The sequence below is a fragment of the Aspergillus welwitschiae genome, assembly GCF_003344945.1.
Source record: "Aspergillus welwitschiae strain CBS 139.54b unplaced genomic scaffold BDQ94scaffold_3, whole genome shotgun sequence".
In the NCBI taxonomy this organism is placed as follows: Eukaryota; Fungi; Ascomycota; class Eurotiomycetes; order Eurotiales; family Aspergillaceae; genus Aspergillus; species Aspergillus welwitschiae.
The window spans coordinates 1,179,864-1,204,767 of record NW_020798697.1 but is presented as its reverse complement, the minus strand read 5'-3'; the positions used below and the strand labels follow the sequence as shown (position 1 = coordinate 1,204,767).

At 50.3% G+C, this 24,904-nt stretch overlaps 6 protein-coding genes across 6 annotated transcripts; 1 reads left to right on the top strand and 5 right to left on the bottom strand.

Annotated features, from left to right (window-relative positions):
• Positions 1-111: 111 nt before the first annotated feature.
• On the bottom strand, positions 112-4,252 carry BDQ94DRAFT_181545 (uncharacterized protein; the record flags this gene model as incomplete). Its single annotated transcript, XM_026773906.1, has 5 exons — positions 112-432; positions 484-675; positions 737-1,959; positions 3,100-4,053; positions 4,132-4,252. 5 exons carry the CDS (start codon positions 4,250-4,252, stop codon positions 112-114), a joined length of 2,811 nt encoding a protein of 936 aa, XP_026631257.1.
• A 526-nt stretch (positions 4,253-4,778) lies between these two features.
• On the bottom strand, positions 4,779-6,017 carry BDQ94DRAFT_166428 (phosphatidylserine decarboxylase; the record flags this gene model as incomplete). The annotated part of the gene is made up of 1 exon (XM_026770545.1): positions 4,779-6,017. The coding sequence occupies one exon, from the start codon at positions 6,015-6,017 to the stop codon at positions 4,779-4,781; it is 1,239 nt and encodes a 412-aa protein (XP_026631256.1).
• A 1,826-nt stretch (positions 6,018-7,843) lies between these two features.
• On the top strand, positions 7,844-10,511 carry BDQ94DRAFT_181543 (threonine/serine exporter family protein). The gene has a single exon (XM_026773905.1). It carries the CDS (start codon positions 7,871-7,873, stop codon positions 10,265-10,267), a length of 2,397 nt encoding a protein of 798 aa, XP_026631255.1. The 5' UTR covers positions 7,844-7,870; the 3' UTR covers positions 10,268-10,511.
• Position 10,512: 1 nt separating this feature from the next.
• Positions 10,513-12,496, bottom strand: BDQ94DRAFT_74647 (uncharacterized protein). The gene has a single exon (XM_026776445.1). It carries the CDS (start codon positions 12,226-12,228, stop codon positions 10,843-10,845), a length of 1,386 nt encoding a protein of 461 aa, XP_026631254.1. The 5' UTR covers positions 12,229-12,496; the 3' UTR covers positions 10,513-10,842.
• Positions 12,497-12,579: 83 nt separating this feature from the next.
• BDQ94DRAFT_135905 (uncharacterized protein) lies at positions 12,580-12,954 on the bottom strand. The gene has a single exon (XM_026764775.1). The coding sequence runs from the start codon at positions 12,910-12,912 to the stop codon at positions 12,712-12,714; it is 201 nt and encodes a 66-aa protein (XP_026631253.1). The 5' UTR covers positions 12,913-12,954; the 3' UTR covers positions 12,580-12,711.
• On the bottom strand, positions 12,580-24,546 carry BDQ94DRAFT_181539 (uncharacterized protein; the record flags this gene model as incomplete). Its single annotated transcript, XM_026773904.1, has 10 exons — positions 12,580-15,026; positions 15,086-15,780; positions 15,831-17,007; positions 17,069-17,766; positions 17,826-20,031; positions 20,077-20,276; positions 20,337-22,440; positions 22,473-23,138; positions 23,209-23,850; positions 23,913-24,546. The coding sequence occupies 10 exons, from the start codon at positions 24,544-24,546 to the stop codon at positions 13,153-13,155; spliced, it is 10,896 nt and encodes a 3,631-aa protein (XP_026631252.1). The 3' UTR covers positions 12,580-13,152.
• Between the last annotated feature and the right edge of the window lie 358 nt (positions 24,547-24,904).

The following is a 24,904-nucleotide window of genomic DNA, read 5'->3' as shown; positions in this document are numbered from 1 at the left end:
CATCTGTGAACACTCCCCAAATCGAACAATCTTTGAGCTTGCTACCAAGATGCATATTAAGAAGAAAGAAAGGAGTAGGTCAAGCAGCAACCGATGGACAGCGTCTCAACATTAATACTCGTCCCGCTCAGGGTACGTAAACTTCAGGACTTTTGAGACATGTTCATAGCTGAGCTTGGTTTCCTGATAGCGGGCGAGAACTCTGGCTGCTTTTAGCACGTTTCTGATTTCTCTTCCGTTCAATTCATAACCCTCCAGATCGAAAAGCTCACTCCCAGAGAATGCTTTTCGATCCGACTTTCCGAGTAAACGGATCCAGATATGGCGGCGGGACTCCGAGTCGAGTTCGGGATAGTGGATGGCAACAGCGATATGGGATTCCAAGGCAGGGTCCATGGTCTCGACACGATTTCTAGCCAAAAATATAATCCCCTAATAGGTGTTATGTTAGGACTATTATTGAAGACTGTGTTGAGCACATACCTCAAAGTATTCCAGTAGTGGTAAGAATACATGGGATAGCGCCTTTTTCTGGGGATCGCTGGGGTTGTGTTTCTGTGTGAGAATATCGGCCTCCTCTAGAAGAAGTACAGCGCCCCATTTCGGAACCATACGCAGGACAAAGCTCAGGCTCTCCTTAATTTGCGCAGCAGTTGTTCCTAGCGCTCCCGCGTTCTGGACGTAAAGCGGCACTTGCCTGACTTCGGCGACACATTCGGCGGTCAGTCTTGCCAACGCCAGGGGGACCATGAAGGAGCATGATGACATTGCGGCCATTGCCTTGAAGCAAATCGTCAGATACATCGGATTTCTTTGACTGAGAAGTCGCGAACGCAAGAACCAGGTCCTTGAGATCTTTGGCCTCGCCGTCAGGCAGTACCAGAGATTTAAACGGTCGCGATTTCCAGACAATATCCGATACACCGTCGATGCAAAGTTCCAGCCATTTTCTGTCTTTGAGAGAGTAACCACGTAGGACTGAAGTTGCGATCAGAAAGTCTTCATCAGAAGGTGAGTCGGATATATCTATCAAGCTTATTGAAAATTTATCCGAGTGGAACGCGAGATATGCCTCCGTGTCAATGATAACTCGGCTGTTTATTTTGTACCTAATCTCTTGACCACCATAGGATGTCAAAGCTAATCCTTGGTAATGCTTGTGGTGATGGCCTTCGTGCTGATACCAGAGCTTTCCACGAAGGGTCAGGCTTTCGCGCAGCGTGTCCTTATCATTATGGAACATAAAGGGAATCATTGGCAAGGACATGATAGGCTTGGTGCCTTCAAAGGCTGGAATGTAGAGGGTGTATTTCCTGTACCCAATTTCGTAGCCATTATAATCAATGTAAACGGCTTGAATTTCGTAGTCTGAATCGACCCAACACATTTCAAAACGAAAGGCGCGCTTGCAATCATTCACGGTACTGAGAACTATTTGACCCGGTTCAAAGATGGTCCAGAGCATGTCGAAAGTGATCATGCCGTTAAGGACAAGGTTCTGCTTGTTCGTGATGATATCGCTGAGTTCGATTGCCAGGACCCCATACAGTAGATCTATGTGGGCCTTAGCTTGCGCGTCGGACTCGTTGTCTCTAGCTTCGGAAAACAATTCCCAGCGGTGGACAAACGGTTGAAAGGGCTTGCTGAACTCTACGCGCTCGAGGGACATAGTAATGCCAGGGTAGCCATCCATGACCCTAGCCAAGACCCCTTTGAGATGTTCACTCTGCACAACTATCGAGTCGACTTCGAGCCTTCCGTGTCCACTGGAGCATTTGATATTTCGAACAAGAAGCGCGTACTGGCCGGACTCAGGGGCCCTTACTGGCTCCACGATACCGGCGGCGGGCTCTCTAGTCCATGACTTAATGCCGTTATAACTAGGCTCCGTCTGGTAGAGGTTGAGAGTCTCGCAGATAGATCCAGCCGGAGCATACTGCACACTTCTGCTGTCATTCGCTGGTACGGTCGTTAGCTCAAGTCTAGCTCTTCCTGCCTAGATAAGGACTCCTCAATGATTTTTTGAGGAGACTTAAATCTGCAGAAAATATATATCTTGTGTATTGCACTTACAGATGATATCCTCACTTATATCTATCAAGATTTGATTTGGATCAGATATAGAAAAAGAACGGGGAGGGAGACGCTGAAGTAGCGGCCTTCTTCTTTTGCTGACCCTATCCGTTCTTCTCATAGACATCTTGTGTTACGATGGATGTGACAGAGTTTTGTTGACTGGCTTTCGAAATGGGAGGGTGGCGAGCAAGATAGTCGATAGATGAAGATAGCAGCAGGATCTGTAGCCGCTTGAGCACGAACGAGCAGCGATAGCTGGTCGGACCTCTGACTTTGTAGTATGAAGTTAGATTCTAGCGCCTCTTCACCTCAAGTGAGAGGAACAAGGAGTCTTCCTAGCCCTTCAATAAGATGACTCTGAGCCCAACTCAAACACTCGCATGCCGTCATTCACTACACCGCATTGCTGTGTTTCCAAAGTGTGGGAGAAGTGAATAAAGGAGACTGGAGATCCACAGGTAAGAAATCCTCGCTAGAGGGATATACGCCTAGGATGAGACTGTCTCGTCATCACTTTATACTTTGGTTTTACCTGAGTATGGCCATATCTCAAAGCTAGCTAGGGATCTACATGCACCAACTGGTCATTTCTGTGACCAGAAATGTATTTCTTGTCCTCTTCCGTCTGACAGCATGGAACAAGATCTGATGTAATTTGATTATCTAGTAGTCAGATCTGCCAACGAGTAGCTTCGGCACACATGTACTTTCTGATCTTTAGAAGGTTCAATAACCAGACTATAAGATTAACGAGTTTGGTTGAGGGAGAGGCGGATTCTGGCCGATTATCTTTACCTGACGGAAGTCTGAAGCATATTTCATCTATAACACGCAGAGCGCTTACATGTCACATAGATATCTCCTATCCTAATCACATATTCTCCTGCTCAATGTCGTCTCCCCTAATACTGCGCCACCATTCACTTTGTCGTACAAGTTCACCATCTTCGCCACCCAAAAGAGACCAATACTTCTTCAAGAACCATACCTTTGCTTCCCAACTACGGACATCCCACGGCGTACCAGTCGAAGCATACCCAGTGGAGACTTGCCGATCCCTCTTCCCAATGCCCGCACCTCCCCAGCACACTAAGCCAGAAAGCATATCGTTGAAGAACTCATCCTCATCTATATCGTGCTGGCGAGTGATGAGGTTCCTTCGTAGCGTTCGGAATGGTAGAATGTCTATCATCGGATGGTGCTCGATAGTAATTTGTTCTTGGAATGGCCTCAGATCTGGCTTTAGAGACTTGAAAGTTTCCTGTACTGTGCGGATCAGATTTCTCTTGGCTGCCTCGTCTACCATCACCGCAGCGGGCCGAAAGAATGGCGAGAGGGATTCGTCAGCACATAACTCTTCCTCTGTAACGCCCACATGCCTGACAAGATCAAGAATTGCAGCGATGGTGCAAACTCGGTCGATGCGAAGACTGTTGGTATATGGATCGGCTGTAGTTGTATTCGTGCCAAATCTGAATATTCTGACTTCATTATGGCCGAGAAGGTCTGGACATTCTGTCTGTATTCGGAAATGCGGGCTGGTACAGCCGCAGTCAATGGTGGTTGTCCAGTACAACTCCAGGCTGTCACTGGGCTTATCGCTAATGAGAAGAGAGGGATCGATACATGATGGAGGGTCCCATACACTTAGGGCTGAGGGAGATTCATCAGAATATAGATAGGGTGTTATGGTGGAATCTGATGTGTATAGTGCCGATGGACTCTCAGCTGAAGCTGGGACAAGTTGCTGGCAATTACCAAGAGTGGCCACAGATGTACACGGAACCGATACATCCGAAGCATCATAGAGTGGAAGGGTCTTTGGAACGATACTACTTGAAGCGTTGGGTAGGCCAGACGCTGTGATCGCCCCACTTGGTTGTATGCCAACAGCTGGGGTGCTTTTAAAGGCCGGGGTCTGTCCCGCAGACTCTGCCAGCGCTTCGAGGCGACCTAAGCGCTCACGGAGCTTTTCTCCTAAACGAGTACGTAATTAGTAATTACTTTTGCTAGCTAATCTCCGATGTGGTGACTCCAAATGAGACCCGCACTTACGGTATCTGCGTTGGGCTTGAATGTTCTGTTGCCGCCTCTTCTCCGGGTCACGGCGCACAGGTTTCCGCTTCTTCTCCCCCACACTTTCGCTATGTTGAATCGCTTGGGTTTGAGGTGGCATGGCTGACTTAACAGTCCCCTAAGTAGCATTTATCACCGAAAGCAAAACAAGGATTAAGCAAATAAGCCACGCAGAGCGTTAGGAACATCCCAGATGGAGGCAAGAGACGTACGAGCTCATGGCTGATGGCGCAGCATCGACTGTGCGCGCTAGGCTATTTCGGGATTGGTTTGTCGGCCGACCCACACATTGACACCTCAGGCACCACATCGGTTCCATCGCATGCCATTTCTTACATTTGGCCAACTGTGATCACTTTAACGTCAATACTGACGACCCTTCTTATGTCTCCAACACCACAAAACCCGAATAGAATTTGACGTGCCATTCCTCCGCAATTGGGGCTTCAACTGCTAGTAGATATAACCATCGAGTAATCAAGGTCCCATTACAAGTCAATTACAAATGATTCCAATTTACCTCTTGCCTTCACGATATGCTAGACGCAACCTTTGAGCCAATTGCTCAACTCTGCAGGATGACCAAGCCAAAATTTTCCATCAGCATGCCGAACCCCCATCAGCAGTTAGGACTTGGATTTTGATTTGGCCTTTACGAGCATTTCTCCGTAATTGTGATGCTCATACAAAGGTTCTTCGCTTTTCCGTGACAATGGCTGCGGGAGAGTATGGGGGTCTATCTTGCCGCCCTGGAACATCACCACAATATCCGAGCCACCAAACTCAAAGTGAGAAATTTCATCACCTTTATTAATGGTAGCCCCCGGCTTAAGGTCATCCCTGACCACCACAGACGAGACTTGCGCCATGCCAATCGGTAGAACAGCAACCGTACCTATCTTGTCGTTCTCTATAATGATAATCCCCCGTGCTTGCAGGAATTGATACCCTTCTTTATCTGTCGCCTCCGCTCCACGGAAAACAGGCCCCGAAGAGTATATAGGACGCATAGGGCGTTTTGGCATCAAAGATCGACTATCAGGCTGGTATTCAACGTCTAGGTAAGCCGCACCATCAATAGTGTCGATGACTTTGATAGTACCTCCCACTGGAGCGTGCTGGCGATGATAGTCAAATGAGTTTAAAAACGAATGCAGCCAGACTCCGCCCTTGAAAGAGTCGCCATAATCGGACTTATACGGCCCAAGGAGATCGCCTATATGCCAAGGCAGACCTTTCAGCTCGACCAATGAATCATCAGTGATATCCCAGTATCCGGAGAAGGTTGAATCCGCAGGAAAGATGACAATGCTGTCGTCACCCTCGCCATCGATGGGCCGTGCGCCATCTTTGAGATGACGACAGAAGAAATGATTGAAGTTCTTCCACTTCCCCCCTTCGGTTTTGGATTCATCCGCCTCGAATACATGGAAGCTTGGAGCATTCCAGAAGGAAGTGAGCGATGCTTCGTTCAACGACTCTGGTCGGTCCATGTGGCTTCCAACCTCCTTGGCAAACTTCACCATCCATTGGGAGAGCTCGGATAGATCTTGCCCCACAGATTCGGGCCTAATCGCAGTTTGACAATCCTTGAGTGGGACCTGGTCAAACACGAAATAGAAGATGCACAAAATATAGTAGATGTCTCTGCCCTTTGCTGACTCGGTGGGTATCCAGCCGTCAACCATCCAGGTTGCAAAGTTTAGAAACCCTTTAGCAGAGGTGAGTCCGTAGCTTTCCATCTCAACAATCCTATACTGAAGCGCAGATTGGATAGCTTGTTCAAGGGCCTCCATTCCTGAAGCATAAGGAAATGATTTGTCGAGTAACTGGAGAAGCTCGTTCACGATGGGTGCGTAACGCATTTTGGAACTCGAAGCGCTGGACACTGCGCCGGATGAGCGACTAGGCAAATTGATGATACTGAACATGCTGGCTGAAATGGTGGTTAAGGGCTGGTATGAGGAAGCGAGACGCTAATATCCGTGTTGTCAGGTCGCACTTGCGCAGACAATATAAACCTAGCGCTCAAGCATTTCATACATAAGGGAAAGAAAAAGCCACAGTGACGTGATGGTGAGACGCGCATAGTCATTATTAACATTGGCACGACCTGTGATTCTGATTCAATGGCTTATGGAGCAGTATATTGATGTGCTCCCAAGGCCTGGACCTTTTTCATGGTGCTCTTAATGAGTCCAGCCTCTCGCATACTTGGAGTTGAACATTGATTCGGCCGAAGTGTAACACATTTCGTTCAATCAAAATGAAAGCCAGGGTATTAAGAAGGCTGTAACTGCAATCGAGGAGCAAGTATGTGAACCCGAGCTGACTTCAATTTTGCAATGTGGCGTTCGCCCCGCGCCCCCTCCCCCCGGGCTCTGATACGATAAGCGATACTGTAGGGTCTTCTCTCCTGTCCTCTGTGACACCTTATTCATATGATGCTAAGAATGGAGGTCTGCTGGATGGTAGAGGGACCATCCTGTATAACACGATCGTAATCATATAGCCATTTCATGTAGCCTAGCTAACCTCGCCATCCATTAAAGGTGGCTAATTGCCTTATTATTCTGCTCTAGCAGACCGAACATGATATATGCCCCAGTTCTAAGACATTAGCACACCGTTGATATAGTAGTGATACAACTCGGTCGATGTTGAACTCCAACCTATATTCATTGACGAAGCTGGTTAGTATATCCTTCAGTAATGGCAAGTTTTCCTCGCATTAAGTTCTCGCTCCATGTCTAATAATTATTTTATTATCTATCTACATTGGTACTGCCATGAAAAATCCGAACCAGTAAAATGATTAGGGGAAGTATATGAAAAACGCAGAAAGACAAAGGAGACCACGTGACGTGAAAGGAAGCACAACCAGTCACCTGATTTGAAGACAGCTTCATGTGAACAACCCAACTCCTCCTGTAGTCCACCACTACGTATGACTTCATTGTACCTAATCTTGTTCATCATTCGATCATCAGCTATGACAAGGTTCAGACCGTTCGGGCAAAGTCTCATCGGCTCTGTTCGTCCCGGATCGGCCCAGGCTACTTCCATCGGCCGATTCTGAACAGACTAGATGCGTGCCTGGCCATTTGTGAAGCATCTACTGTTCCTGACATGCATGGTCTGTGGAGTCTTTCCATGAATCTATGTTAACTGCTGACCGTGGATCACAGATATGAAGAACATAGGGAAGAGACGCTGACTGCAAAAGCCTAGACCGGACCGTTGGAACCAGATGCGTCATCGACTCTGTTCTCGGCCAGATAAGGTTACATATGCCTCGCCAGCCACGCCAGCAGGTCCTACTCAGAGTCTAGCCTTCCATGACGTCGGGCCGATGTGAGAAGCAAGCTCTGCATCAGCGGCGGGTTTATTCACTCGTTGGATCTGGCTTCTATTGTTAGGCAGAGCATGCTCGACAATACTCTTGTCGACTGGCCTCTTCATTCTAAAAAGGACAAACTCGCTAAGCGGGGCTGGTGTATTCAATGGGGGTATCCTGAGCGACTTTTCCCACTCGGCTTGAAGGGAGAGTCGCCTTTCTCGCTGAATGGTGAATCGCTCACACTGGTCGGAGACATTCCGTACCCTCTGGTGTTAAATGCCTCTGATAGGGCAACGGAGACACTGAAATCCGATTCTCATCACTCTTACTTTGACAACATAGCCTTCTGTACCTGTATAACACCGGGTAGCTTGAATAATGTCCGAAGGAAGGCGCAGCAACGAATCAAGCTCAAGCTCCTTGATCAGTTATCACAGTGTCGAGAGACCGAATGCAGACTCCGACGCTGAAAAAAGACATGATCTCACCCCCGACAGCGACTCATCACCCAGCGGTCCTCGTACTCATCGAGTTCACTTCGGGGCGGATCGCAGGTTTGAATATGGGGACTGGGATACAGATGAACGAGTTCTCTCTCCCGGTACATCTCACCTTCGACGCCGTTCATCTGCTCAAGCGTCAGTAGACATCACCGATGTATCCCACAGAGGTCCACCGTCTACTAGTACAAATGGCAGGGAGGAAGAAAATGAGAAAAAGCAGCAACACACGACGACGACCGAAAAAAGATCCAGACGCGAACGTCTGAAAGCATTCAGAGATTCGATCAAAGAGAAAGCAGCGAACCTTGCTGCTCGTCTCGGTCGTCCAGATGATATCAACGAAGACGACCTACAGCCCATCGACCATCGACGTCGCAACACTGAACCTGACCTGTATCTCAGAGAAGAAGATCAAAACCAAACCTGTAGTACCGAGGCGCATCGGATCGTTCGCGAACTGGCACATGAGGCATCCGGCCGTCGTCCGAGTGCCCGTAGGGACTCGGCTTTGCATCGGGCTGCTGGGGTTTCTGCCCAAGATGATGATTCTGGAAATGAAGCGATACCTCGCCGAAGTTCTGGATCGGGAGGCGTTCTATCTCAACTGCTCAGACTTAGCGGGGGCTGGGACCAGTTCCAGAAAGGAGCGCGCGGGCTCCACCTAGCCAGTGACACGTTCTATCCTTTCGGTGGAAGCACCCCAGGCACCACGACTCCGCGAAAGGAGAAAGTACGATGGTACAAGAAGCATGGTAACGTTTCAGCATCAACCTTAGTTGGAGGCGGCAGTGCTAGCGGTGCAAGCACCCCTGTTACCGGTGAGCTTTTGAGCGCTGCATCCAGACGACGTGACAAGAACCGAAGGCATAGCATGAGACTCGAGGAGGAAATCCAGGTTACCTTACAGATTGCCGAGATCATTGCTCGACAGAGGTATATCATGCAACTGTGCAAGGCATTAATGAGATTTGGGGCTCCAACTCACCGCCTAGAGGAGTACATGCGCATGACAGCCAGAGTTCTGGACGTTGACAGCCAGTTTCTGTATGTGCCTGGATGCATGATCATGTCTTTCGATGACTCCAGCACCCGGACCACCGAAGTCAAACTAGTCCGCGTCGTTCAAGGCGTTGACCTGGGAAGATTGGCAGATACCCACAACGTATACAAGAACGTCATACACGACATGATAGGGATCGAAGAAGCCGGAAACGAATTGGAAGAGCTAATGGCAAAGAAGCCCCGCTTCAACCGATACTTCATCGTTTTAATCTACGGCCTAGCTACTGCGATGGTAGGCCCATTCGCATTCGACGCACGACCAATCGACATGCCAATAATCTTCTTCAACGGCTGTCTCCTAGGCTGCATGCAGCACATCCTCGCACCACGATCAGTCCTATACTCCAATGTATTCGAAGTGACCGCCGCCGTTCTCACTTCCTTCCTCGCCCGCGCCTTCGGCAGTATCCGATCATCCGCATTCACCAACGGATCCAACGACTACATATTCTGCTTCTCCGCAATCGCCCAGTCCTCCATCGCATTAATTCTTCCCGGCTACACTGTCCTCTGCAGCAGCCTGGAACTCCAATCCCAACAAATCGTCGCCGGTTCCATCCGCATGGTCTACGCCATTATCTACTCCCTCTTCCTCGGCTACGGCGTCACAGTCGGCACGACCATCTACGGGCTCATCGACAAGAACGCAACCTCAAACCTAAGCTGCCCGACAAGCGGAGGCTTCGGCAACCCCTACGCACAACGTTTCCCCTTCGTCGCCGCCTTCTCCCTTTGCCTCTTGATCGTCAACCAAGGCAAATGGAAACAATCGCCCATCATGATCGCCATCTCCGTAGCCGGCTACGTTACCAACTACTTCGTCAGCTCGCGTCTAGGCAACAACTCCCAAGTAGCCAACACCGTCGGGGCCTTTACTGTGGGAGTCATGGGCAACCTCTACAGTCGACTCTGGCACGGACACGCAGCAGCAGCTATCTTACCCGCGATATTCGTCCTCGTGCCTTCCGGTCTAGCTGCAACAGGAAACCTTATCACAGGCGTCGACACAGCCGATGAGATTCGATCAAATGTCACGAAGAACGCAACGGGAAGTGGGACCACGTCTAGCTCGTCATCGACCAACATGTCAACGAATATTCTGGGGTTTGGAATGATCCAAGTCGCCATTGGGATTACTGTTGGGTTGTTTGTCGCTGCCTTGGTGGTTTATCCTCTTGGAAAGCGGAGAAGCGGACTTTTCAGCTTCTAAATGGAGTGGTTTCTTGAATCGCATTTAAATAATTTGCAGCGTACATATTTGGTCGCTTCGAGTCTTTGCATGCATTTGGAGGAAAAACGGGAATTTGCATTGGAGCGGGCGAGAACCTAGTTTGAAGAAAAGCAGCGAGCGTCGAGATTGATTACAGCGTCGCATGTCAGCCAAGTATTGTTACATAGTTTTGATAGAACAGCTTGATTAGAACTGAGTGACATATTCACAATACTAATAGAATTATATAATCATACCCCGACCACTACTCCATCGCAGTATCTTCACTACAACAGCGATAAATATGAAGATGACTATGGAGGAAAACATTAGTACTATCATTTATATCTAACCATCATCATGACGACTCGTGTTCCGGCACGAGTTATCTCATCTTATCTCATCTTCTCGACTCATCTCTTGTCTTCTCTTCTTGCTGTATGCCAAAGCAAACATCACGCTGTCTCATGCATATATACAACAAAATAAACACACGCTCATCACGCATCATGATTTAAAATAACGCAAACGCAAACGCAAATGCATGCAATGCAATGCAAAAAAATGGATATAATCTAACCATCTTTCCAAGCGGTATACCCGACCATTTCTAATAAATACCGTTCTCGACCGATCATCACCTGCCGGCCCTCGGTATACAAGAAATCCCGATAAAGGTCCAAGAGTCGGGGATGTTCGACATCTGGCAGGCTACGCAGGTCTGCCAGCGTCAGAGTAATCTCTGTATAGTCCGCGTAGAGGCGAAACAGATTATACTGGAAGTCCCTGGGCACAGAGGAATGGGTCGCGAGCCAGCCGCAGAGGGAATCGAAGAGATGGTTTTGGACGATGAACATTAACAGGGAGTCGAGGGAGGACCAGTCGACGTCGATCATGGCGGTCGGATGCGGCGTGAGAGCGTTTTGCATGGCAATGACAGACGCCAGCGTGTCAAGGAGGACGCTGTCCTTCTCTTCGTCGTCTTCTTTGCTTCCTTTGAAATCGGGGATCAGGCCCCAGTGTGGCTGCTCGGTCACGATGGGACGATCGTAGCCCAGCTGGACTCGCCAGAACTGGTTGCAGCCTACTTCGAAGATCATGCAGGGGATGAGCATTACGTATCCCCACCATCGTTTACAGGTGAGCATGGAGGCTGCTCCTGCTACGAGACCCGTGATACCGCTGACGAGCGAATGCAATTGGAAGTATTGGAAGCGACGGTGTAGGCGATCGCGAAAGGGGGTGATGGCGGAGGAGCGCATGCATGCACGATCGTGCCCGTAGAATCGCCAGATGAGGTAGAGAGACCAGACGGCGTTGAGCACGCCGTATGCTGCAGCAAAGGAGTTGCCCACAAAGCCGGAGAGGAGATTGCTAATATAGTAAACATGACGATGAGCCCCCCAGATAGCCATTATTGTGCCGGTGCCAACGAGAAGAGCACCGATGCCCAGGAAGACATCCATGATGACGCGATCGATGAGTTCGGAGCCCAATTCGCGGAAACTGACGCCAAGGCGGCGGTCAATGAGCCGGACGGAGGCCTGATCGACGGGGACGGAAGGGGGCAGGTCGAGATACTGCAGTCGCAGAGCGTGGAGGTACTGTCGTTCTTGCTGCAGAATGCGGACATTTCTCCAACCGAGGATGCCATCCCAAAGGGCAGCGACACTGATGAGCAGGGCTAATGGGCCCCCGATGGCCATGAAGATAACCGCATAGAGCGGGACCGGCACGTCGTTCCACACATTAGCGGCGAAATCACCCGCGTTGGCGAACTCTAGAAAGCCCACGCTGGCCAGTAAACTGTTGCGGTACCACGCCGGGCTGATGAGACGGAATTTCCGTCGCTGGCGGACTAGAGTAACCCGGGAGGGAGGTAAGTCACTCGTTTCATGCTCCTCATGATGGAAGGCCTTGTCCGAGACCAGAGGAGATAAGGTGTCCTGCGAGGGGGCCATTGGGTGGTTGGGTCAGGAGACCAGAGGAGACAAGCTCCTCTCGCGGGTGTGGGACCGGCAGGATGGAAGGTTTGGACACCAAACGCGACCGAGGGAAGAGAGGGAAAGGGGGAAGGGGGTGACAAAAAGAAAAGGAAGGGTTGAAAGAGAAAAGAGGGAGAAGAAGAGGAGAGGAGAAGAGAGGGGGAGAAAACCGGAAGGGGAGGAGGGGAGGGAGACGAGGAATGGAATGGTGGTGTAACGAGTCGATCCGGTCGGTCGGCGAGCGAGTCAAGCAAAGCAAAGCAAAGTCCAAGCAAAAGCCAAAGAAGCGCCAGAAAAGCAAACGCAAAGCAAGAAAAAAAGCAGCTCCACGGAAGGCGCGGGATGGCCCGGCCCTGATTGGCTCATGGCCCGAGGGGGTTCCGCACTTGGCGTGCCTTATAGGGCTGAGCCAAGTCGCGTTTCCTCCCCGGTATCTTACACTGTTTATTTTATTCTCTGTTAGTGTTCTCTTGTATTTCGAGGATAGATCAGGTACTGTACTTTGGATAATACATAGGAAGGAAACAAGTGGGTTAAGATCCCATCAAAAAGAAGGCTGGAAGAGTGACGTGGAAGAGTCAGGGGAGAAGCGAGGAGACGGGCAGCCAGGCATCCGTCCTTCCCGTTTCTGTTTGATGACGACAGTGAAAATTCTTCCATTACATTCTGCTCTCTCTCTCTCTCTCTCTCTCTCTCACATATATCTACACGCCAAGATGTCACGCAACCTTCAAATGTAAATGCAAACTAAACAACTTCTGCTGAAATACAATCAAGAGCCGATAATTCCAACTTCGCAATCACAACCCTAGCTTAGTAGTTTGCCATTTAAAGTTACGTTCACTCCACACCTTAAATGACTATAGTATCCACGTTTACATACACCTCTGCGAAATGCATCTAGGCATGAGCCCCTTTGCTTTCGATCAACAGGGCCATGTCAGCGAGTCTCTTCGCACTCACGAACTCGATCACTGGCAGCGCGACTTTGTACTGCATCTTGATTGCCCTCTGCAAAATGACAATCAGCAGCGAGGTTCCCCCAACCTTGAAAAAGTCAGAGCTGGGAGTAAGGGTCAGCGAGCCAGAGGCAGGGAGGATCCCTTGCCAGACCTCAGCAAGACTAGCTTCCATCGGTGTCATTTCTCGGCTACTCCAAGTCACGACATTAGATTCGTCAATTGGCAGCTGGTGGATAGCAAGTCGGTCCACCTCCGAGTGAGCATTCAATGGCAGTTTAGCCAAGGGCACTATAGCGGAAGGGACCATATACTCTGGTACAGGCAGGCGCATCCGGAGATTGTCTAGGAACTCATCGGAATCACTCGGAATCACCTGGCTATTAAAGACAACATGAGCAGCCAAAAATTGGTCTTCATCATGTTCTCTCAAGGTGACCACGGCATCGGCCAACAAACCCCCAGCAGCCTCGACCAAGGCGTTTTCGATCTCTGCTGGCTCAACTTGGAAGCCGCGAACATTGACGTGAGTGTCGCTATTCGAACGGCCAACTAGGACAAGGGAACCGTCCTTCCGCAAGTAGCCGTAGTCTCCAGTGCGATAAACACTCGTCCATTTGTTCGTAGTGAAATTGGTATCCAAGTGTGAAAATGGTGACTCGATAAACTTCCCCTTTGTTGCAGCATCCGGGTTGACATATCCATTGGTGACGCCAGCACCCCCTATGATAACTTCTCCAGGAACACCAATCGGAAGAGGCCGCAGCTTGGTATCGACGATATAGATTGCTTGGTTGGGTGAAGGGTATCCTGCGGCGAGGGGCAACTCTAAGACAGACTTGCGGTATTCAATTCGACCCTGCCAGGTAGAACCGAAACACGTTCCAGGCGAAATATAGAGATTCAGAAGCTGAAGAGACGCGCTCTCAAGAGAACGGAAGCTTTGCAATAGCTTGTGAGAGACTTCTCCACCTGCCATAGCAGCAAGAGTCCAGTGAGGACACTTCTGAAGCTGTCCCGCTGCAATGCTGAGCCAACTTTGGTACTCAGACGGGGTCGCCAATGTATAACTGATATTTTCCTCCCGGACTGTTTTCGCAATTTCGATTGGATCCCCCTGTTTGTCCGCAGATAGGATAACCAAGCTTCCTCCGTTACACAAGGCATCGAAGGCTTGGGTGAGCGACAGTCCAATAGAATGGTCCGAATGTTGGAGAGCAATCAGTGGTCTCTCATCGGAGAAGTTGTACTGCATTGAAGAGGCCTCAAGCTGGGCAATCATGCTTGCATGATTGATTAAAACTCCCTTTGGCTCTGGGGCAGAACCGCCCGTGAAAAGAATGGCTGCGGCCGAATTACCATCGGCCAGATTCGGTGCGCGCTGAATCTGCTTCCGCGTGGGCACTGAAGAGACATTCAACACCTTAGGCTTGAGATTTTGAAGTGACCTGGCCGTATGGGATGTAGCTTGATCAACAAGCAACAACACTGGCTTATGTGATTGCAGTGCACACTTTATTTGCTCGGTGGATATGCGTGTATCAAGTGGCATATATACTGCGCCAGCACGGAAAACAGCTAACATTGAGCAGATCGAATCAACACCGGGCTCTTGCATAGCAGCAATAATAGAGCCTTTTGGAGCCCCAGCTTGGCGCAAAGCCGCGATAATCGAGTCAACGCGGCGGCCCATATCGTTGTAGGTCAACATCTTGCCACTGCCATCCTTGAGGGCAGGTTTGCTTCCGTATTGCTGCACCATCTGGTCAATCCGATGAACAACGGTCTGCGGCCATCTCATAGGTGCCACAGGGCCTATAGGAAAACGGTTAGTCGGAAGAAAGATACATGTGGGGGGAAGTGTGTTCGCATACCCGTAGCAACTCTTAGTGCCATCGAAGTATCCTCGGATGACCACAACTCAGCAGCTTCCAAAGGTGCCTCTGGGATCGTGGTCAGCTGCTCTAGTAGGTTAACATAGGTCTTAACAAGAAGATCTGTGTGTTCCTGGCTGTATAGTCCCTGCTGCGTCTCCAAGCTGACCACCGCATTACCCTCAGCATTTTCGACAATTTCCAAATGAAGATCAAATCCCGTGCAAGGTTTCAGAGATTTACCGCGGCTACGGGTAGCATTGCACCATGTAACCTGGTCTTGATTTTCAATGCGGTGCTGTATCATCACTTGGAACACGGGTGAGCAATTTGCTGAACGGTCCAGCTTGAGCTCGTTGACCAGGACATCGAACGGCACGGACGAATGTTCTAGAACGCCATTGATTGCATCTCGCACTTTGCCGAGAAAAGGGCCAAGCTTGGTGTTGGTCTCTGGTCTGTCTAGCCGGATCGGCAACGTATTCAGCACGCAGCCCATGGGTTTGTCCCAACTCAGGTCGCTACGGTTGGCATCGATGCCAATCAATACGTGCTTGATGTTTGGCAATAGGCGGAACAAAAGAACGCCCAGCACGGCGGTATAGATGTCAAAGGTTTTTGACTGGATCTTCTGAGAGACTTGGTTAAGCAGAGAAGTCTGCTTCGGCGAAAGAAGCATGTCCGATCGATGAGTGCTAGACGTGATCGTTAATGACTATCTATATCTGGGACAGGCTGTACTTACCGGTATTGGGACTGCACTGGCCTAGATTTGGCTGTGGCAAAAGAAAACAGTTCGAGCGGCGGATTGTCTTCGTGGATAATGCTTTTGAAGTAGTCAACGTGCTCTTGAAAATATCCTTGACTGTAGTGTTGTAGCTGCTTCTCTGCAAAGGAAGAGTACTGAGACGCCTTGGAAAGCATTGGTAGGCTCTGTCCCAGATAGGCTTCATTCATCTCATTGAGCAAAAGCGAGGCACTGTTACCATCGAAGGTGATCTGGTGGTTGCCAATAATCATGTAATGCTCTTTGTCAGACAACGTGAGAAGACGAGTTCTCACAAGCTGCCAGTCATTGAGGTCATAGGTATGGTGCCGCATGGCATCCAATTCCCGATATACCTCCTCCTTGTTGGCGATGCGCTTGATCTCAAGCTGGACAATGCACCGCGATAGAATTCCTTGCATGGGCACATTATGGTTCTCTCCCCCCCAGAAGAACCGGGTGCGCATCGCCTCATGTCGATCGCCAACCGTGGTGACCGCCTTCCTGAGCCTGGGAAGGTCTAATGAACCCTCAACGTGCCAGCAATGGGCCATATTAAGAGCGGAAGGATCTTGCAGGGCATGCTGCATGAACCAGAAACGGGCCTGGTTGAAGGACATTGGCGCGATCTTCTCTGTTGCTGATTGGATGGTGGACTGGCGCAAATCTATATCAATTAGAGGCTCATATGTGTTCTCCTCATCGGGCTCAGTGTCACTAGTTCCATAATTAGAAGGTGTATCGACACTCTCACTGTCTGAGCTGGAAGAGCCGGAGTCCTTGTGGTCTGAGAAAGAGGTAGATGGCTCGGCATCGAGACTGTCCAGAGTAGCAGCTGGCTTTTTCTGCGGCTCAGTTGCGGAAGCAGCAGGTGACATTTGCTCCACAGGCTCATTTTGACCCTCGCCAGACAGGCTATTGAGGTCAAGCACGGTCTTTGGGATGTACTGAAGACTATCCTCGATCAGAACGGCAATAGAAGAACCTCCAAGGATCCTGATAACCGGCATATCAACCTCCAACTCACGGCCAAACCATTCACGAATGTCAATAGCAACCAATGAATCAATACCTTGATCAACCAGGCTGCTGTTGACGTCCAGGGATTGCTCGGAGGACATTCGAAGCAGGCTTTTCAGCCTTGCAGTGAATGAACCTAAATAAAAGGAATATCAGTCAGCTCCTTTGTCACTGCACCTAACGAAGAGGATCCTTACCAAGAATTATGTCCTGGACTTCCTCCAGAGAACTGGCTTGCTGTAACTGAGCTTTCACAGATGAATTGGCACCTGAGCCCGAGCCTGCTTTACCCGTCGTCCGCTCAAGATTGAGGTGACTGAAACGAATATCACTGCGGATACGGCCACGAACAACATCAGCCAAAACCATCGGGGAACAGCCCGTTATCAGTTCTGCGCGGTCATGGCACTTTGCTTGACCCTCTTTGATAGCCTCAGCAAAGGCATAATGGAAGTCTGTCTCTGAAAGAAGGGAAATACCCATCGACCGAAATTTATCGCCCATTGTTTCGTCGGTGCGATTGATGTATCCCAAGCCCATCAAGGGACTGTAGGCAATGGCAGAGCCAACAACCCCACGCTTACGCCTCTTCAAGGCTAGACCGGCCATGTACATGTTAGCTGCTGCGTAGGTGCCTTGTCCTGTGTTGCCGACAACACCTGCAACCGACGAGAACATGATGAAAAAATCTAGGGGAGTGTCATAAAATGCCTCGTCCAGCAGCTTGCTCCCAAGGACCTTCGGCTTCATTGACCTTTCCATGCTTTCGAATTCTAAATCGTCAAATAGCACGTCCTCCATAATCATGGCACCGTTAGCCACGCCCGCAATCGGGGGCATGCTGCGCCTGATTTCCCGGAGGCAGCGTTGAAGAGAGTTTCGACTGGTAATATCCCTACGTCAAGCCAAGATTAGTGTAAACCTTAATACCATACGGGAGGGAGGATTTCATACAATGAAAGCGACCGAACAGTTGCACCCAGATCTTCGGCCTTTCGAAGAAATGCCGGGGTGACCTTGGGGTTACGACTCGCTAGGACAATAAAACCGGCCCCCTTACGAGCCATCCAGTGGCAGAGAGACTGGCCAACCTCACCAGTGAGACCAATCATCAGATAGGTCCGATCGCGCCGGAAGATTGGATCATTGTCAATTTGTCTCAGATGAACCGGCACCACAGGAACGTCCCAGTCAACCAGCTGAATAGCTTCTTCTACCGGGTTGTGGCACGAAACCTCTCCCAAAGGGATAGGCTCGTTGAGCTCGAAGGCCAAGCTTGACGAGGAAGCAATCTGCCACGTATCGTGAAGAAGCTTGCTGAGAACAGTCGGGTCAGCTCCCGAGCGGGTGTACAACTGGTTGGTGAACAGGGTTGTCGCCGAGGCCTGCACACCATGAGGGGGCATACAGCCTGCAATGGCTTCGGCTACCCGGGAACCCGGACCCTTGGGAGACTCGAAGTTGATGAAAGCAGATACCTCACTGGGAAGCCTCTCCTTGACCAGGCGAGCGGGAAGGGCAGGGTGCAGGTACGTCCAGTTAGAGTCACGGCCGGGCTGGCAAGTGGTAAACCACACATTAATACGACTCTTTTCTGCAGCATCTGAAAGGGCGGCATAGAGAAATTTGTCCGGCTCATGAACCACGAGGGTACCATTGTAGGGAACCATGGCTAAGATTTGCTGAGAAATAATGTGGGTGGCCACGGTCACCAGAGCCAAGTTTGCAATATCAAGCGAGGTGGGTATCTCAATAGTCCAACCAGGCTCAACTGGTGCCAGCGACTCCGCTGTCTGGGTCACAGCCAAAACTGTGGCTTGGGAATGATCCTGCTTTGTGCCAATACAGAGCATAAAGGAGCCATTTGACCCAAGCTTGAGGAACTGCAGCAATGATTGACGCACGCGGATAGTTGGCAACGTTGGGGCAACTCGCAAGGAGGATACCTCTTCCAACTGGTAGGATTCACCTGAGCTGACCAACCGTAGGGCCGCTGTGGACGGATCAATCTCATGCACTATAGACCGGCGGGCACTGTTCATCCGCAAGTTCTCCGTTTCATTTATACGCACGCGCGGGATGAGCATCTGCTGGCCATCGAAAGCTACTTCATTTTCATAGCTCCATAATAATTTTTCCGTGGAGTTCTCCGGCGACCAGGTAAGAAGGAAATGGTGTCTCAACAATGTCTCGGACACCAAACTTGCAGTTCTCTGGTCAAGGAAGGCAATGTCCAGCAACTGCACGTTGAGTTCGATCTTTTCCGCTCTGACCACTCGCGCGATCCCGGCAATCATGCTAGAATACGGCTCACTGGAGTAAGCTCCCTTGGTAACCCACAATACCTTGGCCGCTTGGTCCCAGAGGGCCTTCAAGGCCTCTAACTTGTCAAGGGTCCATGACTTCATTACTGGGCCATCCAAGTCGGCGAGACTAAGCACGGTAGCTTTTGGTGGGACGGAATCTCGATTCAACGCCTCGAGCGAAGGGAAACGGGTGACGTTGGAATATTTAGTCGACAGCAGGGTACTGATCTGCTCTATCAGCTGCACAGTGGCCATAGATTTCCCTCCGATAATAACAAGGTGTGGCATCTCCTCCGGGAACTCTGGTGATGCAGCCAGAGGGTCTCGCAACAGTCGCACACGTTCATCCACTGCTTGAGCAGCCCAGACGGGAAAATCATGGAGGGCGTCCTGGACTGGGGTGCAAGTGTCGATACCAGAAAACTGGCATTGGCGCAGGAGACTACCCCAGCTGTCTAAGGTCATTCGGCCTGCGTCGGCACCAGCCCACCATTCTGGGCAATCGCTCATGGAAATCCCCAAACGCAACGAGTCATCCGTGATCGGACTGGCACCGATGAGGTACCCACCAGGCTTCAGCAGTTGGCGAATACTGGAGAGCGCCTTCTCCTGGTCCTGAACCATCTGGAGATTGTTACCTACGAGAACGAGGTCATACTTGCCAGCAATAAAGCCCTGAGCAGCGAGATCCTGTTGAATATCCAATGTTCTGAAGACCATGCGATCTGCGTACTGACCAAAGCGGAATTCAGCTTCACTGAAGAGGTCATCGGAGACATCGGTAAAGGTGTAAGAGGAGAATGATGTCCCCAGGGAGGGCACAATAATCTCAGCCACAGCCCCGGTCCCAGATCCTATATCTGGTCAGTATTGTCTTCCAAGCCCAAGACAGGACGTACCAATCTCAAGGATATTCATATGCGCGTAGCGATGGTTTATCTGCTTTACCAGATTGGCCAGGCGCTCATGTATCATTTTGATAGTAGGCGCTTCCTCGTCCATGGAGATATAGTGCGCAAGAACACCCTGTTCTTGAACGACATAGGGAAGGCTAGAGCCAATCTCCGCTACGAGTCTCGCTTCCACAGAGTCATGGTGGCTGTGATAATGATGAGCATGCAGTTGACGCAGGTAAAATCCGTGGCAGGCGGGAACTTACTGGCGGGCCAGTTGCTGGATCTGCTGCTCAGAGTCGGATATCCATTCCTTGGCAATGAAAGGATGCTTGCCTGCTGAAACCCGATTGAGGGTAGAGCTTGCCCACCTGAGGAGCTGTTGATGATGCGGCAACGCGTTGTTTCGGTGCTTCTCTGTGCTCGTCTCGCACAGTTTGCGCAGATAGTACAGAGCCATTCGCTCCACGTCACCGGTCACGGATGAGTCTAAAGCGCTAGAGGCTTTGGCAGCCTCCATATCTGCGTTCGGGATTGCCGGTTGCCATTCCATATGGCCCAGCAGCTGGTTATCATCCTGGGCTTGGGCAGGACTAAATGGTGATAACACAATGCCTTCTGCCTGCAGAAAGCTATGTTTCCTGTCCTGAGTGAGAAGATGAAACGATCCCTCAATCACGCTGGCTGCCTGATCGGCGACGTTACTTTCCCACCGAATGAGTTCTTGCTTCGAGGTTCGACTGAAAGCGAAATGGGGATTAAATTCTATCGAGGCGATCCGGGTTGGCACATGGAGGGACCATAGCCGTCCATCCTGGGGCGCAGAGTAGGCCACAATGATTGTCTGTACAGCTGTATCCAACATACCTGGATGCAGGATAAGCTGATCCTCCCAGGCGTCTCCCGACTGGTCAATCAGTGTGCCGTGAGCAAAGTTCAAGCGTCTGTGGATGCTGGAAATTCCCCGAAAAGGCGGCGAGTAGTGGTAGCCGATCATTTGCATTTCTGAATAGAATCTTTCGGCGTTTTGCTCGTTGATATTGTAGTACTGATCGTGCTCGAGCAATGGTAGTTTGTCGGGGATGGATCCGCCCAGTTCCACCTCAATGAAACTTTCCACATTGAGCCGCAAGGACAGGTCTCCTTGCGAGGCAGACTCGACGGTGAATTTGGCTCTGATGCGCGACTCATTTGACTCCAGTATTTGCAAGCTGGAAATACACTCCACGCTTGAGTTATCGTCATTGAATACAATCGCGCGCCTCAGTAGGACATCGGTCATCCGGAACAATGCTATTGCAGCATCCCCAGCCACCGCGGTGATTGCTTCCAGAGCCATAACAATGTATGCAGTCGCGGGCAAAATTAGCTGATTTTGCAATCGATGTCCCTGTAGCCAAGGTATCTCTGTTGGCTTGAGGATGTTTTTCCACTGCGCATTGCTAGAGCTCCTCGTGGTAGCCAGAACCGATCCTAGTAGTGGATTTGGGGGTTTTCCTGACAGTCTGTCAGCCCTCCACGTGCGACACTCAGCCCAATAGCGATTCTGATGGTCGAATGGGTAACTGGGCAGATTAACAAGGAGTTTTTTGGGCTCCTTGTCGCTGTTTAAAGCCCGCTCCAGTCCGTCGAAGTTGACCACACCCGAGCCAAGCTGGGTCCAGAGGAATCCCATAGCGGCAGAGAGCTCATCTACATCATCTTCGCCACGAGCAAATAACCCGGTATAAGGAATTTGCATGTCTATCTGGCCTAGTGAGTCCAACGCAGGACCCTTGAGGGCCGGGTGAGGGCCCACTTCAATGCCCATGTCAAATGGCTGTCCGCCCTTGGCAGCCGTAATGAGGGCCGGTGAAAAGAGAACAGCCTGCACCATATTATGAACCCAGTACTCAGTGGTCAAGGTATCGGCACTCATCGCAGTATTAGGGTATACACTGGAAAACCAGGTCGGTCGGTCTCCCAAAGGTTGTTGCACTGAGACACCACAGCGTTCCATAGCCTTGAGATATGGATCTACACATGGCTGCATGTGCGCCGAATGGTACGCTGTATCTACCCGCAGGCGACGGGCAAATTTGCCTTGGCGAGAGAAGATATCCACCGCTGCGTTGATGGCGTCCTCATCCCCGGATAGTGTAACGCTGGATCCCGAGTTCAGCGCCGCGACAGTAATTCGATCTTTCATTTTCTCAGAATTACAGAGATCGTGCGCCTCTTCAGCCGAAGCACCGATGGCAGCCATACTACCCTTACTACCACTCGGGGAAGCTGCGAGCTTCGCGCAGACACCACGGAGATATGCCACTCGAATAGCATCGCATGCAGACAGGAAGCCAGCGGCATACGCCGCACCAATCTCCCCTGCATCTAGATTAATATACGTTATGAAATTCGCAAACGGAAATAGGGAAACTTGCCCGAGGAATGTCCCACGACTGCACCAATCTTTATCCCCGCTGCTTGAAGGAGATCAACAAGGACAATCTGGACAGCGGTACAAAGAGGCTGAGATATGGCCGCTTCAGTGACCCTGGAGAATTTCCCTGCGGCCAGAATCTGGTCGGTAAGAGCCCAATCTGGTCGATCACCTTCAGGAAGAGTGGCTAGGCACTCGTCTAAGAAGGCAATTTTATCGCGCACAAAGCTTGAAGACTGTAGCAAGCGAGCACCCATCTGAGGCCACTGAGCGCCCTGACCAGTAAATACTGCCAGAATTCGAGGCTCCGAGTATTGAGCAAACCGAGTTTTCAGATCAGCCGGTTCGGTAGATACAACACTATGCATTTGAGCTACAATTTTCTCGTAGTCTGACCCGGTGATGGCCTTCCTGAAAGGTAGAGTTGAGCGATGATGCTGCAGCGTCCATGCAAGATCACGAAGGCTAGTTTCAGGATTTTCGACCAGGTAGTCGAGATGCTTGGTAATCATCTCCCGGAGAGAGTTAGCCGAGCTGGCTGAAAAGAGCAACGGTGTGTACAATGTTGACGACTGAGGCGGCTCGGAGTGCGTGGGCTCGGACGGTATATAAGCCTCAAGAATGGCGTGGGTGTTGGTGCCCCCAAATCCTATTCTAGTCACTTAGATATCTGCCTCTATTCATGCCTGCTGTTTCCAAAAGGGAAGCAAGTTCCTTACCGAAACTGTTGACACTCGCTCGGCGAACCTGACCTGGCTTCAACGCCGGCCACTCCTGGACAGAGGTTGGCACCTCAAAGGCGCCGTAATATGGAAGAATATCAGGGTTCAGCTCGTTGAAATGCATATTCGGGAATATTTCGCCATGTTGTAAGGCAAGCGAAGTGCTGATGACACTGGCAAGGCCCGCTGCGCCCTCTGTATGCCCAATGTGTGTTTTGATAGAGCCCACCAGCAGCTTCTGCTCTGGTTCGGTCTCCTTCGTGAAGAATGCGCGATAAATAGCTGTTGCTTCCTGTGGGTCACCCGCCTTTGTGCCCGTGCCGTGGGCATGGAAAAACTGAGGCTGGTCCAGCGGATTGCGGACATCGAGCCCGGCGCGGCGGTAAGTATCGCGAATCAATTGTGCCTGGGCAATGTTACTGGGCATGGTGATTCCGGAGGTTCGGCCATCTTGATTAACCCCAGTCTCCCGAATGATGCATTCAATGTGGTCATTGTCTTTCTGTGCCTGGCTAAGGGTCTTGAGCACTACACAAGCAATTCCCTCACCACGTCCGTAGCCATCTCCCGATGCATCCCACATCCGGCATCGACCTGACGTAGATAACATCCGGAGGTTACTTTCACTAACATAATACACTAGATACTCGGTTAGCTCGCATGGTCAATCGATCAACAGAAAGTACTAGCGGCCGCCATACTTGGATGGATTAGAAAATTAACACCAGCCGCCACAGCGACTGCAGAGTGACCACTCCGCAAGGTCTGAACCGCCTCGTGAACCGCTACAAGACTCGACGAGCATGCCGTATCAATATTCATACATGGGCCATGCCAGTCGAAAAAGTACGAAACTCGGTTGGCCATGATACTTCGTGACGTCCCCGTGCCAGTGTATGGTGGGGCTTCATCGACCTGATGCTGGAGGATGCCAGCCCAGTCATCGCACATCTGACCCACATAGACGGCCGTATCAGATCCTCGCATCTTCTCCATGGGTAGGCCGGCGGCGGATATTCCATCATAAACTGTTTCCAGGAGAACCCTCTGTTGCGGATCAATACATTCGGCTTCTTTTGGATGAATATTGAAGAAGTTTGCATCGAACTCGCCTATGTCTTGCTCTAGCAGATATGAATATTGAGCATTTGAGGTGCCATGGTGCGTCGGCTCGGGATGATATAACGCGTCGGTATTGAAACGATCTTTGGGAATTTTCTTAATGACATCGCGCTGCTGCTTCAGCATCTCCCAAAGCTTGGAAGGGGTATCACAGCCACCGGGAAACCGGCAAGCGCTGCCAACTATGGCAATGGGCTCATTTGGGACATTCATTGTGGTTCGCAAAGTATTTTCTATGATCAGATTGTTAGTGGCCACCCGGAGATAAGTTGGAAATGGAACGGTTGGGCTTAACCAGTAGTACTTATAGATCGAACTCTCGCCAATAAAATTTTCAAAAGAGCCTAAGCTTGTTTGATTGTTGGAGAATGCACAGATCCCCAAATACCCGCAAGCCTTGTCATCTAGGTATCATATAGGCCTAGTGATCTGCACTTGGTCAACCATGATGCTGCTGGGCCTACAGGCTCTTCTTCCTCTTTTTTTTTTTTTTTTTTTTTTTTTTTTTTTTTTTTTTTTTTTTTTTTTTTTTTTTTTTTTTTTTTTTTTTTTTTTTTTTTTTTTTTTTTTT

What these genes read in the sequence shown, in the direction of transcription:
- BDQ94DRAFT_181543 (XM_026773905.1), top strand. Translation starts at nt 7,871, where the DNA reads ATGTCCGAAGGAAGGCGCAGCAACGAATCAAGCTCAAGCTCCTTGATC.
- BDQ94DRAFT_74647 (XM_026776445.1), bottom strand. Translation starts at nt 12,228, where the DNA reads ATGGCCCCCTCGCAGGACACCTTATCTCCTCTGGTCTCGGACAAGGCC.
- BDQ94DRAFT_135905 (XM_026764775.1), bottom strand. Translation starts at nt 12,912, where the DNA reads ATGGAAGAATTTTCACTGTCGTCATCAAACAGAAACGGGAAGGACGGA.